Source organism: Orycteropus afer, unplaced genomic scaffold, assembly GCF_000298275.1.
Source record: "Orycteropus afer afer isolate SDZICR_OR568_19922 unplaced genomic scaffold, OryAfe1.0 scaffold00010, whole genome shotgun sequence".
NCBI classification, from domain to species: Eukaryota; Metazoa; Chordata; class Mammalia; order Tubulidentata; family Orycteropodidae; genus Orycteropus; species Orycteropus afer.
In genome coordinates, this window is record NW_006921597.1 from 13,370,800 (window position 1) to 13,387,476 (window position 16,677).

General features: G+C 39.5%; 1 protein-coding gene across 1 annotated transcript in view; it reads right to left on the reverse strand.

Moving 5' to 3' along the window:
* Positions 1–5,782: 5,782 nt before the first annotated feature.
* MAGI3 (membrane associated guanylate kinase, WW and PDZ domain containing 3) overlaps positions 5,783–16,677 on the reverse strand; it is a 417,822-nt gene continuing 406,927 nt past the window's right edge. Inside the window, exons 20-21 of the mRNA XM_007949070.1 lie at positions 8,674–8,812; positions 5,783–6,897 (exon numbers count right to left, since the gene is read on the reverse strand). Of these exons, the coding sequence (XP_007947261.1) occupies positions 5,783–6,897; positions 8,674–8,812 (1,254 nt within the window). The remainder of the gene's footprint in view (positions 6,898–8,673; positions 8,813–16,677) is intronic.

The following is a 16,677-nucleotide window of genomic DNA, read 5'->3' on the forward strand; positions in this document are numbered from 1 at the left end:
TATTTGTGCCAAGTAGCCAGAATACAAAATGGTGCCAGACCCATTTAGTAGGTGCTAAATAAAAATGTGTTGGATGAATGGAAGATAGACCTCAGGTAATTTACCATTCATATAATTTTTCTGTTAAGGAAGGAAAAGTTCTAATTTCATGCTCTCCACCCCCCCCCCCCCAATGCTTCACTGAATGGTTATATAATTTCTAGAAACTTGGGCTTATTTAGATTCCATAAAAAGGAATGAGAGCTATTATATTTTGGTCATATTTACTGGTTACTGATAAATTACACCAAAATACAAAAACAGAACCAGATCAGGCCATGCATACGTTCAATTGGAATAGTAATACCATAGAAGGATAAGAAAAATCCCTGTTGACTTAATTTTATAATTTGCTGTTTACTGGGAAAAACTATCCTCCTAGAATTGCTATGGAGGAATAATCTCCACACTTGCTAAATATGTACATTATTGCCCATGTAGAATATAAATACTGTTATTGAAAGTTGAATAACCAAATACTTGTCTAATTAAGATATAGGTCTCTTAATTTTCAGAGATATGTAGAAAAATTCTAAATACCAGGATGTCTCAAAGTATTAGTTCATGGGTTTATGTTTTTATTTTTTGGTTTATTGCATGTAGAGGTAAATGGACCTTTGCACTGTAAAAATAACCTTTCAAAGTAATGAAATTCTTCTTTGATATTTTTTAATCTGCATACTCATAATGGGCCAGATGGGTCCCACTCCCAAATATATAGTATGTGATTCGGGAATATCAAGAAGTAAATTGATTAAACATCTTTACATATATTGACTAGTTTATGTTATGTGCCGTCAAGTCAGACCTGACTCATAGTGACCCCTCCTTGGGTTTCCGAGGCAGTATCACTACAGAAGTAGATTGCCCAACCTTCCTTCTGAGGAGTGGCTGGTGGGTTTGTACCTCCAGCCTTCCGGTTAGCAGTCAAGTGTCTTAGGCACTATGCTACCAGAGCTCCTATTGACTAGTTTAAGTCATTATAAGTAATCCTTTGCTTCTTGCACTTACTGGTCCCCATCATGGAAAATGAAGTTTGAATTTCACACATGTACAATAATTATATACTTTCCTACAGCACACTTGAGCCTACAAACTGTAATAAGGTATTACTTAACAAATGGTGGTCCTTTATTAAAAACAAAATAAACCTCTTGATCTGTGAATTTGTTAACAATTCTGCTTAACATTAGTGCAGACATTGTAGAATAGATCTAAAACCACAGGATTCTTTGTCAAAATATAGGTTTAGGTTAAATTAAAGCCCTTGGGCCTGTTTTCTACTTCTTATATGACTTGACAGCACATAATAACAACATATATATGTGAGAAAGATTCAGAGTTCTCTCTACTTCCAACTCTTTCTAAGCCTTCATACTTGCATAAAACTCCAAAACCAAACTCACTGCCATGGAGTCGGGTCCGACTCATAGCGACCCCTCTTTGGGTTTCTGAGGTGGTATTTCTGTGGAAGTAGATGATTGCCTAGTCTTCCTTCCGAGGAGTGGCTGGTGGGTTTGAACTGCCAGCCTTCTGACTGGCAGTCAAATATGCCTTAGATATTATGCCACTGGAGCTCCTTCATACTTGCATAGCAACACTGAAAAACAGATCCAATTCATAGACATCTTAAAACTAATTCAGCAAACTAAAGCAAAGATATAGATTTCATGTAATAATTATTATGTTGTTGTGTTGTTGTTGTTACGTGCCGTCGAGTCGGACCCGATTCATAGCGACCCCTCCTTGGGTTTCCGAGGCAGTATCACCATGGAAGTAGATAGCCCCATCTTCCTTCCGAGGAGTGGCTGGTGGGTTTGAACCAACAGCCTTCTGGTTAGCAGTCAAGTGTCTTAGCCACTATGCTACCACAGCTCCCTGTAATAATTATAGTGTACATTAAATAACTCTATTTTGCTGATACACTTAGTATCATAACCAGAAAAAAGCTACCTAAATCAAGTGTTTTTGCTTAAAAATCATGGCACTTTTTAGGCATTGGCACATGTTATTATGATGTACAAAGTTCCTTTAATATATTTCTTATAACAGACTGAAAATCTATGTTTATACCAGTGTTCTTTAGTTTGAGGAGTACAGTATGGACTAAGCTTTGGCATAAGCACATATATCTGTGGAAGTTAGATGTCATTCAGCTTAACAAATTTGAATACTCCTTGCTTTCTTTAAACCCATGTCTTTTTGAATGTTGCACATACTAAACAATCAATAAAATTCATTTGTCTACATGTTTAATAAGTTGAGTATCAAGGTGTAAAATTTTGTTATTAGAGAAGAAAAGCTACGATATTCTCATGTAGAAATAAAAAGCCAAATGCTTTTGGGTGTCTTAGACTTATGAAATGGGAGTTGACACTGTTCAAAAGCTTCTTCCATAAAGCCTGGCCTAACTAGGCTAGAAGACAGAATGGTAGGATCTTAGTCTTCAGATTTCTTTAGTGAGATATTTTAATAGCATCCTAGAACTTTCCTGTCTGTTGCACCCAGGAAGATTATGTGCCCACTAAAACCACCACCAAACTATTTTGTTGCGACTTGCTGCAGACTTTCCACTAACACTTCTCTACTGTGGGAACTAGAATTTGGATTTTATGTTTGGTGTAAATTCATGGTAGGGATTTAATTAAGTTTTCCCTCAAGAGTATTAATCATGGCTGTGAAATACACTGTAGGCATCATTCATACCAAGAGTTAAATGAAATCAAGTCAAAACACTTCATTCTAAAAAGTTTGTTGTTGTTAGGTGCTGTTGAGTCCATTCCACCTCATAGTGACCCCATGTGACAGAGAAAAACTGTCCCAAAGGGTTTTCTAGGCCGTAATCTTTACAGGAGCAGATCACCAGGTCCTTCTGCTGAGCCACTGGGTGGGTTCGAACCTCCAACCTTTTTGTTAGCAGCTAACCTTTTTGTTAGCTGTTAACCCTCGCACCACTAGAGCTCCTTAAAAACAAGTATAAATTAAATGACATTTAAAAACCGTGAATTGCCATAGTCTGCTGAGACAATTTTGTGTCCCTGTGGTAAACGGACTTTTATACTATATCTTTAAAAATGTCTAGTAACTGAATTTCCAACAAAACAAGCTTTCTTCTCACCCTGACAATGTAAGAAAGGATTCTGGCAGTGCATTATTTATGCAGAGCTATTTTCTTTACGATGAAAGGTTTAAAATAGGTATAATGGTATTTAACTCAAATCAATTTCAAACTTTGCATACTGATAGAAGTGTAGCTAGACACAACCATCATTATAAGAGTCTTCCTTATTGCAGCACTTTGAATGTTACTTGGAGAGACAAAATCGATTTGAGGACTCAAGACTATCATGGGAACTAGTTCCACAAATAGAAAGCAACATTACATGAATCTTAACAGTAAAAGAAAAGAAGGCCATGAACTGTTTTTTGTTTTTACTTTTTTAATATCTATATAAAAAATAACGAGCGATTTACAGATCTCTTTCTCTAATCAGAACCTCAAGTGTATATATAAAGGTACTGTACAATATATAAACATTTACAACCAGTACATCTATATTTTGCTTAGCATTCCAAGGCCACATTGCTAAGTCAGTATATAATTAGTACAATGACAGATTACTTAGAAAGGAAGAGCCATTATCAGACTGACAACATATGACATCAAAGTTATGTCACAGGTAACAATAAAAACAGGAGTTGTATCACTAATTGTGGACTATAGGGAAAATAAATCATTTCTGTGGTACTAAATTATTAGCATTTATCAAGCCTCCTAATTTTGTTCTATTCAAGTAGTTACAATAGGTGGGTGAATATACTTCTGGATGAAAAAGGGATTTCAAAAATCTCACTCGGAGAAGCGTATCTTATCTGCAGGGACTGATTCAGTTATTTTATAAATGAGTTTCACAGTCAGACTCTGAGAGGGAAGCACCCGGACAGAATGTGTTTCACAGCAACAAGATGAACCCAGAGTGATAGAACAAGTTTGTTCAAATACTCCATAAAATAGTTTTATTCTGAGACTGTTCTTTATAGATGTCACAAGAATGCTGCTTCAGGGGACTGAAAAACCTGGATCTCTTTTATGGAGTGAAAAACCGTCTCCACCTTCCCATAAATATACTTAATTTTAATTAGACTTTAACAAAAAACTTTGAAAATTTGTACAAACTAAGCAAATGTTTAGTCTTTCCCGTCTTGTTTTTAAACAAGGAAGTTAAGGTACTAGAAATTAAGATCCAGCAAGTACTGTCTAGGAGCTCTGCTGGCATAGTGCCTAAGGCATTTCACTGCTAACCAGAAGGCTGGCAGTTCAAACCCACCAGCCACTCCTTGGAAGGAAGATGGGGCAATCTACTTCCGTAGATCACCATCTGGGAAACCCAAGGAGAGGCGCTGTGAGTTGACTCCGACTCGGCAGTGGGTTTAAGTATTGTCTGCCACTATTTTCATCCTTGCTGGGGAGGCCTGCCTTCCACAGGTTCTGCTTCTAAACACCCAGACTTGTGCAGCTGCTACCAGATGAGCTGATACTATATTTGGCAATGGGCTCTGAGACTGGTTCATGATTAAGTCCCTTACACAATCTATATAATTGTTGTTGTTATGTGCCGTCGAGTCGGCCCGGACTCATAGCGACCCCTCCTTGGGTTTCCGAGGCAGTATCACTACGGAAGTAGGATTGCCCAACCTTCCTTCCGAGGAGTGGCTGGTGGGTTTGAACCGCCAGCTGTCTGGTTAGCAGGCAAGTGTCTTAGCCACTATGCTACCAGAGCTCCCATATAATATTTAGACTCCTCAAATAAATATGTATTAAAGACTAATGACTTTAGTAGTAAGTCTGACCAAAATATCCAGAAAGAGCAACTTGTTATTTTTCTTCTAATAAGCAGTATTTCCACATGCTTTTCTGGGATTTCATAAAGAAATGAGTGAACCAGGAAGGGTTATCTGAGATGCTGTAACTACATCAAGGTGGATAACATAACAGGAGGTGAGATCTTTATTGCTTAAAGTGCTTCCTCATTTTAAACATTCACTTGTAAGCCCTATCTTTGACAGTTATTTAAAACAATTTATCCAGCCAAATTAAAATAAAAAGTTGTAAGAAAACATGAATGTTTGTTTGACTCTTTTTTTTTTCTTTAGTGATGTTTCGGGGTTTTATTTTTAAACCGGGACATCGTCAGTAGCTGTTATAAGACGCCACTGCCACCTTTAAATGATAAGCTAACAATCTCTTCTTCTGCAAGGACTCAAATATTTCTGTAAACATGCAACATGCTATTGAGAGTATCAACTTCCAAGCCAAACTGAGCTTTTTCAGTAATGTGGAAATATCTGAGTGAGAAGGGTAAAACAGACATGATTTAGTAGATCGATACTTGGCACAAACACAGAATGAGTTGTGATCACATTGTCAATATCAACATACATCACTTGAGACTCTCCCAACGAGGGGCTGCGCAGCCTGAGCGCATAGCATGTCAGACGAGCGAGCGCGCGGATGCAGCGCCTTCCTGAGGGCAAAGGGGCGCGGCCAGCCGAGGACAGTTGTTTCTTAGCAATCTTAAGAGAGGCCCTTCATGCAGCCTAGGTAACCTGATGCTCAAATTAAAATGTACTTATGTGTGTGTAAGAATTTCTGGGGAAAAAAGAAAAAAACAAACTTGTTTTTTAATGCTGTTTTTTAGTAAGAAAAGATTAAAACTTCTTTTTCTTTGTTTTATACTAAAGGTCACAGCCGTTTCTCGGCCACCCCAGTGCCCGTGACTTTATTTGCACTTGGTACCTTCCAGGGCCCTGGAGTTATTGGTGTTTTCTTAACTGGAGAACTACTTTCAGGTTTGAGCCCCCCACCCTCTCTGTTCTTGTCAGCTGCCTCCAGTTCTTTGCCTTTGTGATCTTCTATTTTATTTAAAATTATTCTCTCTTCAGGTTCCTGCTTCTGCTGCTTTTCTGCGATTCTGACATTTTCTCCTATTCTATCTTTGCTAGAACTTAGTTCTCCTACGGTGTTTTTTTGTCCTTTTTCAGTTTCAGATACTACTCGTCTAACAGTGTTATTAGTCTTTTTGGATGGAAGAGACTTTTCATCTAGTTGCTTGCTTTTTTTCTCTGGAGACCTCGTTCTGTTTTTTCCAGGCTGACTATGCTTTGTATCTTTCTTGATGCCACCTGATGTTTCTTTCCCTTCCTGCATCTGCTCAGCACTGTCACTAGCACGGCCGCCTGTTCGTCGGCTCTCACCCTCTAGTAGTTTGGCTTCAGCATTTGGTTGCTCTCCGCTTCCTTCACTTTTTTGCTGCTTCCTTGGGCTAGCAGACCGTTCTCGGCTTTTTCTGCAGGGACCTCGTCCCGCCCCTGCTCTGGTGCTGATGGAACTTTTATTCTCCCCTTTCCTGGGGCTGAGTGATCGATCTCTAGGTCTTCTTTTGGGGTCAGTTTTCAGAGGACCTGGAATCTTTTCCAGATGTGCCTCCGCACATCGCCTGGCTGGCTTTTTGGGACTAGCTGATCGACCTCTTTGTGTTACACCGTTTTCTACTTTTGATAGATTTTTCTCCTCACTGTGTCCATGACTGTTGGGTGGATCCCTCTTATTCACATTTTTCTGGACAAGAGACTGATGCTTTATCTCAGACTGATTTTCATTTAAAGTGCTTTTCTTTTCAGGCACAATGTCCTTCAAATCTTCTGCCTTTTCACATATCTGAACTCTCATTAAAGGTTCTTCAATTACCAGCACATGAGACTCTTCAAATATGGAAGCAGAATGTGAAGATGGGGGAAATGGTGACTGTTCATCATAAATCACATTTGGAGATGAAGGATTATTCATATCCCAATCACCTAAAAAAAAGGCAGTATGAGGGGCACTGTTAAATTTTAGAATTATAAAAAGGAACAATAGGTTCTGAACTTTGACAGCCATTTGAATTGAACTGCTTAAACAGCTGAGTATGGATATTTTTAAAATAAAGTTTATATATGTTTGTATCTATGTGTATATAAGCAGATGTGTACAGACATCTGTACTTGTACATAAAGGGTAGGCTGTTTATATACACAAACTACTTTTCCAATTATGTATATAATTAGTGAGATAAATTATAATAGGTAAGTTACTTATAAGTAATAGAGCCCAAAATTAAGCTTATGATTAAGGATTAAAAAATGAAATTGGACCAAATTACCTGGTCCAAGAAGTTTACTACTTAAGCAGTTACCAATGGATATATCTTAATATGCCAAAACTAATTAACAAATGAGACCAAACTGTGGTAACCAGAATGAAGTTCATGGGCATTTGTAAATAATTTTGTTGAGTTAAGCTATCAAATTTCATGTCAAAAGAAAATTGAAAAGTACAGAAGATAGGATGGATGTATTTAATAGCATCACTTTTAATTATAACGAAAAAAAATAAAGAAGGAAGAGATTTACAAGACATGCAAATTTACCAAGTCTTTTTAAGGAAAGACCAAGAAAAGCCCTGAAAGCCTTAATGTTGCTCAGGTTTCACGTAGGAGCACAGACCGGAAGGAGCCAAACCTGAAGAAGGAAGAGAAAAAGCCTAGGACTATGTAAAAAAAAAAAAAAAAAAAAAAAAAAAAAAAAAAAATCACAGTGCAGTTAGCAAAGATGTCACTGGGAATGTATGATTTACAAGCAGATGGTGGAAGATAATACAGTCAGAGAATCATAGGCTAGAAGGGGACTGTAGGAGGTCATGTCTACATTTCACCCTCAAAAGTAGGGGTTGGGGGGGCAACTATTAAGTGGGTGTGATCCCACCTTTATTTCTAAAATAGTACACTCAACTGGAAAAAAATAAGTGATTTTTCAAAAATACAATGAAAACAAGCAAATTTAATATGAGTATAGGAGTACATGGTCCTAGGTCCAACTTGTCTTCAGGCAGGGCTACAGCAACTTGCTTTTGAAAAATGACTGGAAAATCCTGAAGTTCTACTCATTAAGATATAAACTTAATGTAAAGAAATAAGTAACATTTGTTGGTAACATGTAATTAGCCAGGGAGGAGAGAAAGCTGGGATGTTCTAATGATTTTTTTTTTTTTAATTTTATTGTGTCTTAGGTGAAAGTTTACACAGCAAATTAGGTTCCCGTTTAACAAGTTTTAGACAAATTGTTCCATGACATTGGTTACAATTTTCACAATGTGTCAGCATTTTCATTATTTCTATTTTGTTTGTTCTGTTTCCATTGATCTAGCTTCCCTTCCCCTCTTTGCCTTTTCATCTTTACTTCTGGGTAAGTGTTGACCGTTTGGTCTTATATAGCTGAAGTTCTGAAGAGATTTAAAATGTTTTTCATAACATTTAGATTGTTTGCCTCTAGCACATCTCCCTACAAAAGCAACTATATGTTTTCTTTTGAAATCAGCTTAAATATATTCTGCTCCAACAAAAGTCCTTCCTGAAATCACTTGTATCATAACACTATAATGGCTATGCTGTGTAACTAGTTTTAGATGGTTCTGGTGTTCACCTCTTGAATTAGTTAGTAAAATACCGATCCATTCCAAATTGACATTCCTTTGTTTTCTGCTGTCCCCCTCCTAAACACACAACTTTACAGCTACTAGTTGGCTACTTTACTTACCATGGTCAGGTATCAAGCCAGTTCCTGGCCTCAGAAGAAGAAGAACTTTATTTCCACCAGCCTGAATGAGCTCAATTGCTCGAGTATGTGTAATGCCTTGTGTAGGTTCCCCATTGATTTCAACAATCTGGTCACCAACCTAGATAGGGAATAATCAGTCACAGAAACATGAAATTCAATGCATCTTTCTCCAGCTCTGCTTTTTGTCAACTCCAGGCCTGCTAAGTGACTCCCTTTCATTGGTAAAATATTTAATTTGTATGTAGTGTTATTAAGCTAGAGTTGGTGATTGGATAGATGGTACCATTAAAAATAAACAATGTGTGCAATTTTCTTTACTCTGTGAAAGTCCTACACTGCCAAATTTTACATAACCAGTCAGGATCTGGGCATCTTGAAATCAAGACGCAAATTCTAAGTTTTCCACTGAGGGTCAGCGGTGGAAGAGTGGAAGTGACGAGGTGAAGTCTCTCCAACAGTCCAAACGACAGCACAGAGCTGTATCTGAATGATCAAACTCATGGGAGTGCTTTTAAACTTGAGCTGAATCTTGGATTTACTTCCTAAAACCTGGGCAGGTGGCCCCTCATCTTTGAACCCTTTCCTGGCCTCCCCCAGGGATAACTGTCCACTCCTTCCTTTGTGCTGCCACCATACCCTGTACATATGTATCTGGTACTCTGGTAGCATAGTGGCTAAGACACTTGCCTGCTAACCAGACGGCTGGCGGTTCAAACCCACCAGCCACTCCTCGGAAGGAAGGTTGGGCAATCCTACTTCCGTAGTGATACTGCCTCGGAAACCCAAGGAGGGGTCGCTATGAGTCGGGGCCGACTCGACGGCACATAACAACAACAACAACAACCCAACCTGTAGTGTTTTATAGCATGTGACTAAAATCTGCAACATACAAACCTGCCTCTTAATAATTTTGAAACAGGAAAACGAAGGATTTGGGATAAACATAATAATTATAGAAAATGTTTATTTGAACATATTTATACATACTAAATTTTCCTAAGGGGAGTATAAAAAAGTGAAGCATCAGTACAAGGTAACTCACCTCCTCCATGTTCAACACATTTTTTAAAATTTCATTAAAAAAAAAAAATTATATATCAAGATAAACTCAACATCAATGGACAGACCAAAAAATCTTTTAACAGGTTAGGCTTTATTCAAAGTATTATATTAAAAAGGGGGAGAATAAATGTCTAAATAAATGTAGAAAGATGTCTGGTGGCAAATGCACATGACAGAAGGGTTTAAAGGCCTAAATAAGTTAGTTAATATTAACTGTTTTGAAAAGAAACTGTGAGAAGCTAGAGTCACACATTGTGGTGGTATGAGTAGAGCCAGGTTAAGCAGACTGCAGATTAGGCAGTTGAAGATACAGTATCCTCCCTGCCCCTTCCTCCCATAAACCACCATAAGGAATTTTACTAATGATGATGACAGTTCAGAAGGCAGTAACAGGTATAGAACACAAAGAGCCAATCTAAGAGTTTCAGAAGAAATTTTTAAAAAATTCAGTAGCATTGATTTCAGAAGCAGGTAAATAATTAGATTGTACTAAAATATAACCTTGAAATGGAAAATGTAAGAATTTTACTTGTAAGTATTAATCAAAGATCTCCTTAAAACACCTATATGCATTCTTGTTAGTTCTGAACCTTTATGTGAAAAAGACTTCAAAAGCCACCAAGAAGAGTGGAAGAAGGGCTGTAAAGTCAGCCATATCAACAATTGGTCAGTTTTTTCCCTTCAGATCTAACTGAAGGGCGTGGTGTGCGACAGGGAATCTAGAGAGTTGGCACTATGACTTGGGCCTTGGCCAAACTGACTTATTTAGGTTGAACATACAATATGCTGATATTCAATCTTTTTGACCTATAAAAATGGCAATTTCAAGTAATTCAACTTAGCATTTTGAAGGAGACTTCAAATAAAATTTAAAAATATGGAAGAGGTTATAATAGATAGAATATGAAAGATACCCTTAAAATGTTAATACACTAAGGATGACATCATAGGATTTTCCATACTGTTGCTGACTTCTCTGCATAATAAAGGCCAGACAGATAAGGAAGATAACTGTAAAACCAAGAAGCAATCCTGGCTTTCTCACACCCTTGCCATCAGAGCAGGGTTTCAGCTTTTCATGGTTAGTAGTAAAAATGAATAGTACCAATAATGAAAAATTATTATACTAGTTAAGATTAGTTAAAAGGTGTTCTGGTTACCTAGTGCCACTCTGACAAGAACATACCACAAATGGGATAGCCCTATGTGGTGTAGTAAATTACCTGGTATGGCTTTTCTAGCTCTAAGTCTGTAAACTCTGTGGTGGAATTTGCTGTGAGCAACTGAGGAGCTCCTGATTGTAAAAGTTATCTACCTGGGGTATTTCTGTGGGGTGTGGCACAAAGCAATGCTCTGGGCTGTCTCTCAGGTGCTTAGAATTCTGATGTTATGAGTGGCTAGTTTGGCCACTCAGCCAGGCTCAAAAGGAAGCCTCCTAGAGGCAGAACTCTCTCTCTGACTGCTGGCTGAGGAAGGACGTGCTGCTGAAAGAGATGTGCACTCCTGAGAGACATGTGCTGCTGGGAAAAAGATGCAAGAGACACGCATTGCTGAGTGAGACACAGAGGGACACGCACTGCTGGGAGAGAGAGTGTGAAAGACTGTGGGCTAAGAGGCGGTGGGCTGAGAGAGACTGTGCGTTTCTCCTGAACTTGAATTGTAGCCTGATGCTTCCCTGATAAACCCCATAATCTGTGAGTTCTGTGTGGTCACTGCAGCGAATTATCGAACCCAGCAGAGAGGTGGTGGGTGCTGTGGGAGGAACGGTTGGTGAAAAGGGCTGGAGGGAGGTAGCATGTCTGACCTCCCAGTAATGGGCTTTGGGCTACTGATAGTGATTCTGTCTTCCTCTTGTGTGGCTAGAGGAGGTCAGAAGATGTGTCCTCCTTGCCCTTTTAGCACCTGAACAAACAGGAGTTTATTCTCTTACAGTTCAGGGGGCTAGAAGTCAAAGTTCAAAGTGCCAGGCTGTAGGGGCTGGGTGAAAGCCTCTCCACCTTGGGCTTCAGTTTTGTCTCCTGCTTCTGGCCCACTGAAGCTAGAGGCATCTCTCCCCTCAGGCAGCTACTGGCTACTGAGGTTGACAAACCCAAGTTTGATAAGTAAAAAGGCACAGTCCCGATGTTACCAAATCACATGGCAGGCCATTAATTCAAGTCTGTTGAAAGTCCCAAGGTTGGCACAGCATGACAGGCTGCTGAAGAACGATACAGCTACATGCAGGGTTCAAGTGTGCCATAAACTAGAGACCATCCCCAAAGCTGCTGCTTATATGCAGGAAGCAGACCAATGCATTCCACCATGGAATTAATTACCAATCTTACCATGGGAAATAAGTACATCCAGCTGCCCAGCCACTCAACCAGGCTTAGCCAAGGTGACACACAAACTTAACTACCACAAAAGGAAATAAAATTTAATTTACTCAAAAAACCACATAAAGAGTAGCAACTGGGGTCTTAAAAGCTTGTAAGCAGCCATCTAGATGCAATGATGGGTCCCTCATCCACAGCAAACAAGAATGAAGAAAACCAAAGATGCATGGAGACAATTAGTCTAAGTCATGGTAGACCATGTGATCCTCAGCCTATATGACCATGAGACCAGAAGAATTAGATGGTGCCCAGCTACCTCTGTCACCCATTCAAAGGGGGATCAATGCAGGAGATCCTGCAGAGAGGGGGAGAACATTGTGGAACAAAACTCAAAATCATAAAAAAAAAAAAAGACCAGGTTTGCTGGTCTGACAGAGCCTGGTGAGACCCCTGAGACTATGGCCCCTAGCCACCCTTCAGGTCTGGAATTGAATTTACTCCTGTATCTTCCAGCCACACAACAGACAGGCATATGGGGTGAACATTTATATCAGGTAGCTAAACTCCTTGGAGCGATCAATCATGGGAGCATAAAGGCAGTGTTTACACAGGGAGATGGCTGGGGGGGGGCAGGTGTGCATGGGAGGGAAGGACACAGGGAAGAGATAACTATGGGGAGGAAGTGGGAAGAGAGCTGTTACACCGTGGGGAGATGCAATCAATGTCAGGAGACAAAATGTGCACAAACTGCTGTATGGAAAAGGAATTTGCTCTGTAAACTTTTACCCAAATCACAATAAAAATAAAAATAAAAACTCCCCCACATAAACAAAAAGAATTATGACAGCAGATACTCAGACATTAAAGATGGTCCAAACACCTAAATTGTAACAATTAAAAAGGGAGTGCATTTCCTCCTCCAGTATACTAAAGTCTCACAACATAGTATTTATGAACATATATTTAGTAAATATGTAAACGTAGGAATTCTACAGATCACTGATGAGTCTCAATCACTGACTTTCTGGTTAGCAGCCAATGGCCTTATCCAATATGCCACCAGAGCTCCTTTCTACAGATCACGCTCACAGGCAATATGATATCACTAGAAATAAAGTAAGAGGTGACTATCCCCTCCTTCAACATGAAGCGTTAGCTATCATGTCTAAAAAGGAAATCCAAAACATAATAATGAACATTTCATTATTCAGAAACAATGAAAACGTGCCTACAACATACCAAATCTGATCTTATGCTGTCAAAGTACTACTCAGATGAAAATGTGTTTCTCTACGGCAGGAACTCAACTCACATGCCTGTAGGAGTCATGGTGGATAATAAAATGCAGAATGCATACCTTGAAGTCATTCACATTCAGAAGTTTCTAACATGGTACTGGGCAAACAAAGGATGTCACAAGCTACCAGTTAGTAACCATAAATTATTATTATTTGATAGAGGGCCATGGCATGAATAATTGGAGGCATTTCTGGGAAGCCAGGCAGAAGAACAGAACCATGAGTCTGTGTCAGTCACAGCACAACCTCCCAGAGGTCTGAATAAGTCTAGAAACGATGACCTTGCAATGGACCTTCTTGTATACTTAGGCTAACCTGAGGATGGCTGCATGCATGGATTGGTGATTTTTGTGAAGAAGGGTCCCTGTTATGTTCCCTGGATAGAGGGTATGAGAACATGTAAATGGGACCATCCTATGAAGGATGGGGGGAAAATTATAAGGAAATCAAGATAACATTAGACTTACTAAGTGGACCTGAACAAAGGTGGACATGGTCTGCTTCCTGTATATAAGAAACCGCTTTGGAAATGGTCTCCAGCTTATGGCACGCTTGGACCATGCATGTAGCCATGTTGTTGTTCAGCAGCCTGCCATGCTCTGCCAACATTGGACTTTCAATGGACTTGAATTAATGGCCTGCCATGTGGTTTGGTAACAACAGGACTGTGCCATTTTATTTGTCAACTTTGGGCTTGCTAGCTTCAGCAGCCAGTAGCTGCCTGAGTGAAGAGATGCCTCTAGCTTTAGTGGGCTGGGACCAAGAGGCAGAGCTAAGCCCAAGGTTGAGGGTTTCACACAGCCCCTAGAGCCTGATAATTTGAACTTGGACTTAAAGCCTTCAAACTGTAAGAGAATTAACTCCTGTTGGTTCAAGCATCCTATTTCTGGTATATCCTTGTCAGTGTGTCACAGAGGTAACCAGAAAAGTATTCTTAGCATTCTTCTCCAATGCCAACTACTCAAAAGCATCAATTCAGAGAGTTCTAGTAAGATGGCAGAATAGGCAGAAAGACTGCAACAAAGAAAAAAAGAAAGACTTCAACAAAGAAAAAAGAAAAGGGGAACCAATTAACACAGATACAGAAGATAATCCTAGACCCCTGAGGCTTGAAGGGAAGGATATACAAGTGGACTAAACTCTAACTAGCAGTAGAATTTGCATGAAAACACCAAAAACGGAGACATATGGAGCTGCAGTCTGGCAGTGACCCTGACAGCACAGACACCTTGGATATTGCCGAGTGTTGTTGTTGTTGTTATGTGCTGTTGAGTCGGACCTGACTCATAGTGACCCCTCCTCTTGGGTTTCCGAGGCAGTATCACTACAGAAGTAGATTGCCCCATCTTCCTTCTGAGAAGTGGCTGGTGTTGAACTGCCAGCCTTCTGGTTAGCAGTCAAGTGCCTTAGGCACTACACTACCAGAGCTCCCCTGAGTGGTGGTAGGACCTAAGAATGTTAACCTAAAAATTGGCCCTGCTAGCCAGGGACTACACAGAGGACTGCTCCGGTGGCTGGGGAATAAAAGGGGAAGCAGAGGAGAGGAAGGCAGGCTGAATTGTGGACCTTTCTCTGGCTGGAGGGCACAGCCATTTTGAATGTTTACAAGGAGACTGATCATTTTGGATTTTAAAAGCAACAGCATTCTCCCAGATTCCAGGGACTTAAGAACAGGCTCCACTTGCCAGGAACCCCAAGGACATTCTGGACCTGGCTGACTGCAAAGGTGCAACATTCCCCTTGTTACGCTTATACCCCACACCCTCTTGGTGACCGGAGGTGCGGCCATCCCCCACTCCCACCCACCTTCTGGGCCTGCAGGAACTCCATCCCAGTCTGTGTGCTTGGATTGACCCTGGGTGCCCTGCCCTGATTTTTTTTTTTCTTTTTTCTGTTCTTTAGTTTGTTTGTTTTTGTCTGTTTAAAAACTACTATTATTATTATCATTACTTTTTTCCTTTTTACTATTATTCTTTATTCTTCCCCTCCCAGGTTCTAGTTTTCAGCCTTTTTTCTTTTCCCCACTCCTGGTTGCAATTTTTCTTTTTCTTTCTCATGGTTAACCCCGTTCCTTGTTTTTCTTTTTTGCATTTTTCCCATTTGTTTCTTCATTATTATTCTTTTCTATCTTTTTTTTTCTCTTATTGTGCTTACCCCAGATAGTGCATTGTTTGTTTGTTTGTTTTCTTCTTTTTCCCTTTTTAATTTTTTTGATTACTGTTCCTGTGTGATTAAACGGTGTATTTTTTGTCTATTTGCCTTTACTTTTTTGATGGTTATTCAATTGTTATTTTTGTCTAACTGAGTGGAAGACAATAACAGTCACCATACGACACAACTACACCCACACCTCCTGAAGCTTCACTTACTGAGTGAGAGCCACCACTTTCTTCTCCACCAACGGGTCAAAGATAAACCACCATCAAGAAGAGCCTGACTCATCTTTGGCTGCTCTTCACAAACAGTTAACAGAGATCTTAATAATGGCATGATGTCTCGGACACAGCAGACCATCATTGTCCACACAAAGAAGCTAAATAAAGTGGCAGAAACAAGGGAGCAGGAGAGAGACCCAGAACACATCCCTGAGGAAGAAGCAGCATTAGAACTCTCTGATAAGGAATTCAAAAGAATTATATTTAGGTATCCTCAAAGGATTGAGAGACAGACCAAGGAAAAGACAGACAAAACCCTAGAAGAATTCTGGAAGAAAATATAAGAACAAAATGGCAAAATAAATGAAAAATTAGAAATGACTCAAAATCTACACAGAAATCCAGAAGATTAATACTAAATTGTCAGAAATAGGTAACACATTGGAAGGGCAAAGGAGTAGAATTGATCAATGGAAGACAGAATTAGTAAGACTGAAGACAAATACCTGAATACTTCTATGGAAAGGGATCAATCAGTAAAAAGATCAAAACAAAAGGAAGAAAGCCTAAGGATAATGTGGGATACCATCAAAAGGAATAACCTACGTGTCACTGGAATTCCAGAACAGGAAGAGAAAGATAAAACCACTGAGAAAATTGTCCAAGATTTGTTGAAAGAGAACTTCCCTAATATGATGAAAGTTGAGAATATATCCATTCAGGAAGTCCAATGAACCCCTAACAGGATAGACCCCAAAAGAAAATCACCAAGGCATATCATCATCAAACTCATCAAAACCAAAGACAAAGACAGAATCCTGAAAGCAGCACAGGAAAAACAGAAAGTTACTTACAAAGGACAACTAGTAAGAATAAGCTCTGATTTCTCAGCAGAAACCATGCAAGCGAGAAGGCAATGGAATGGTATACATA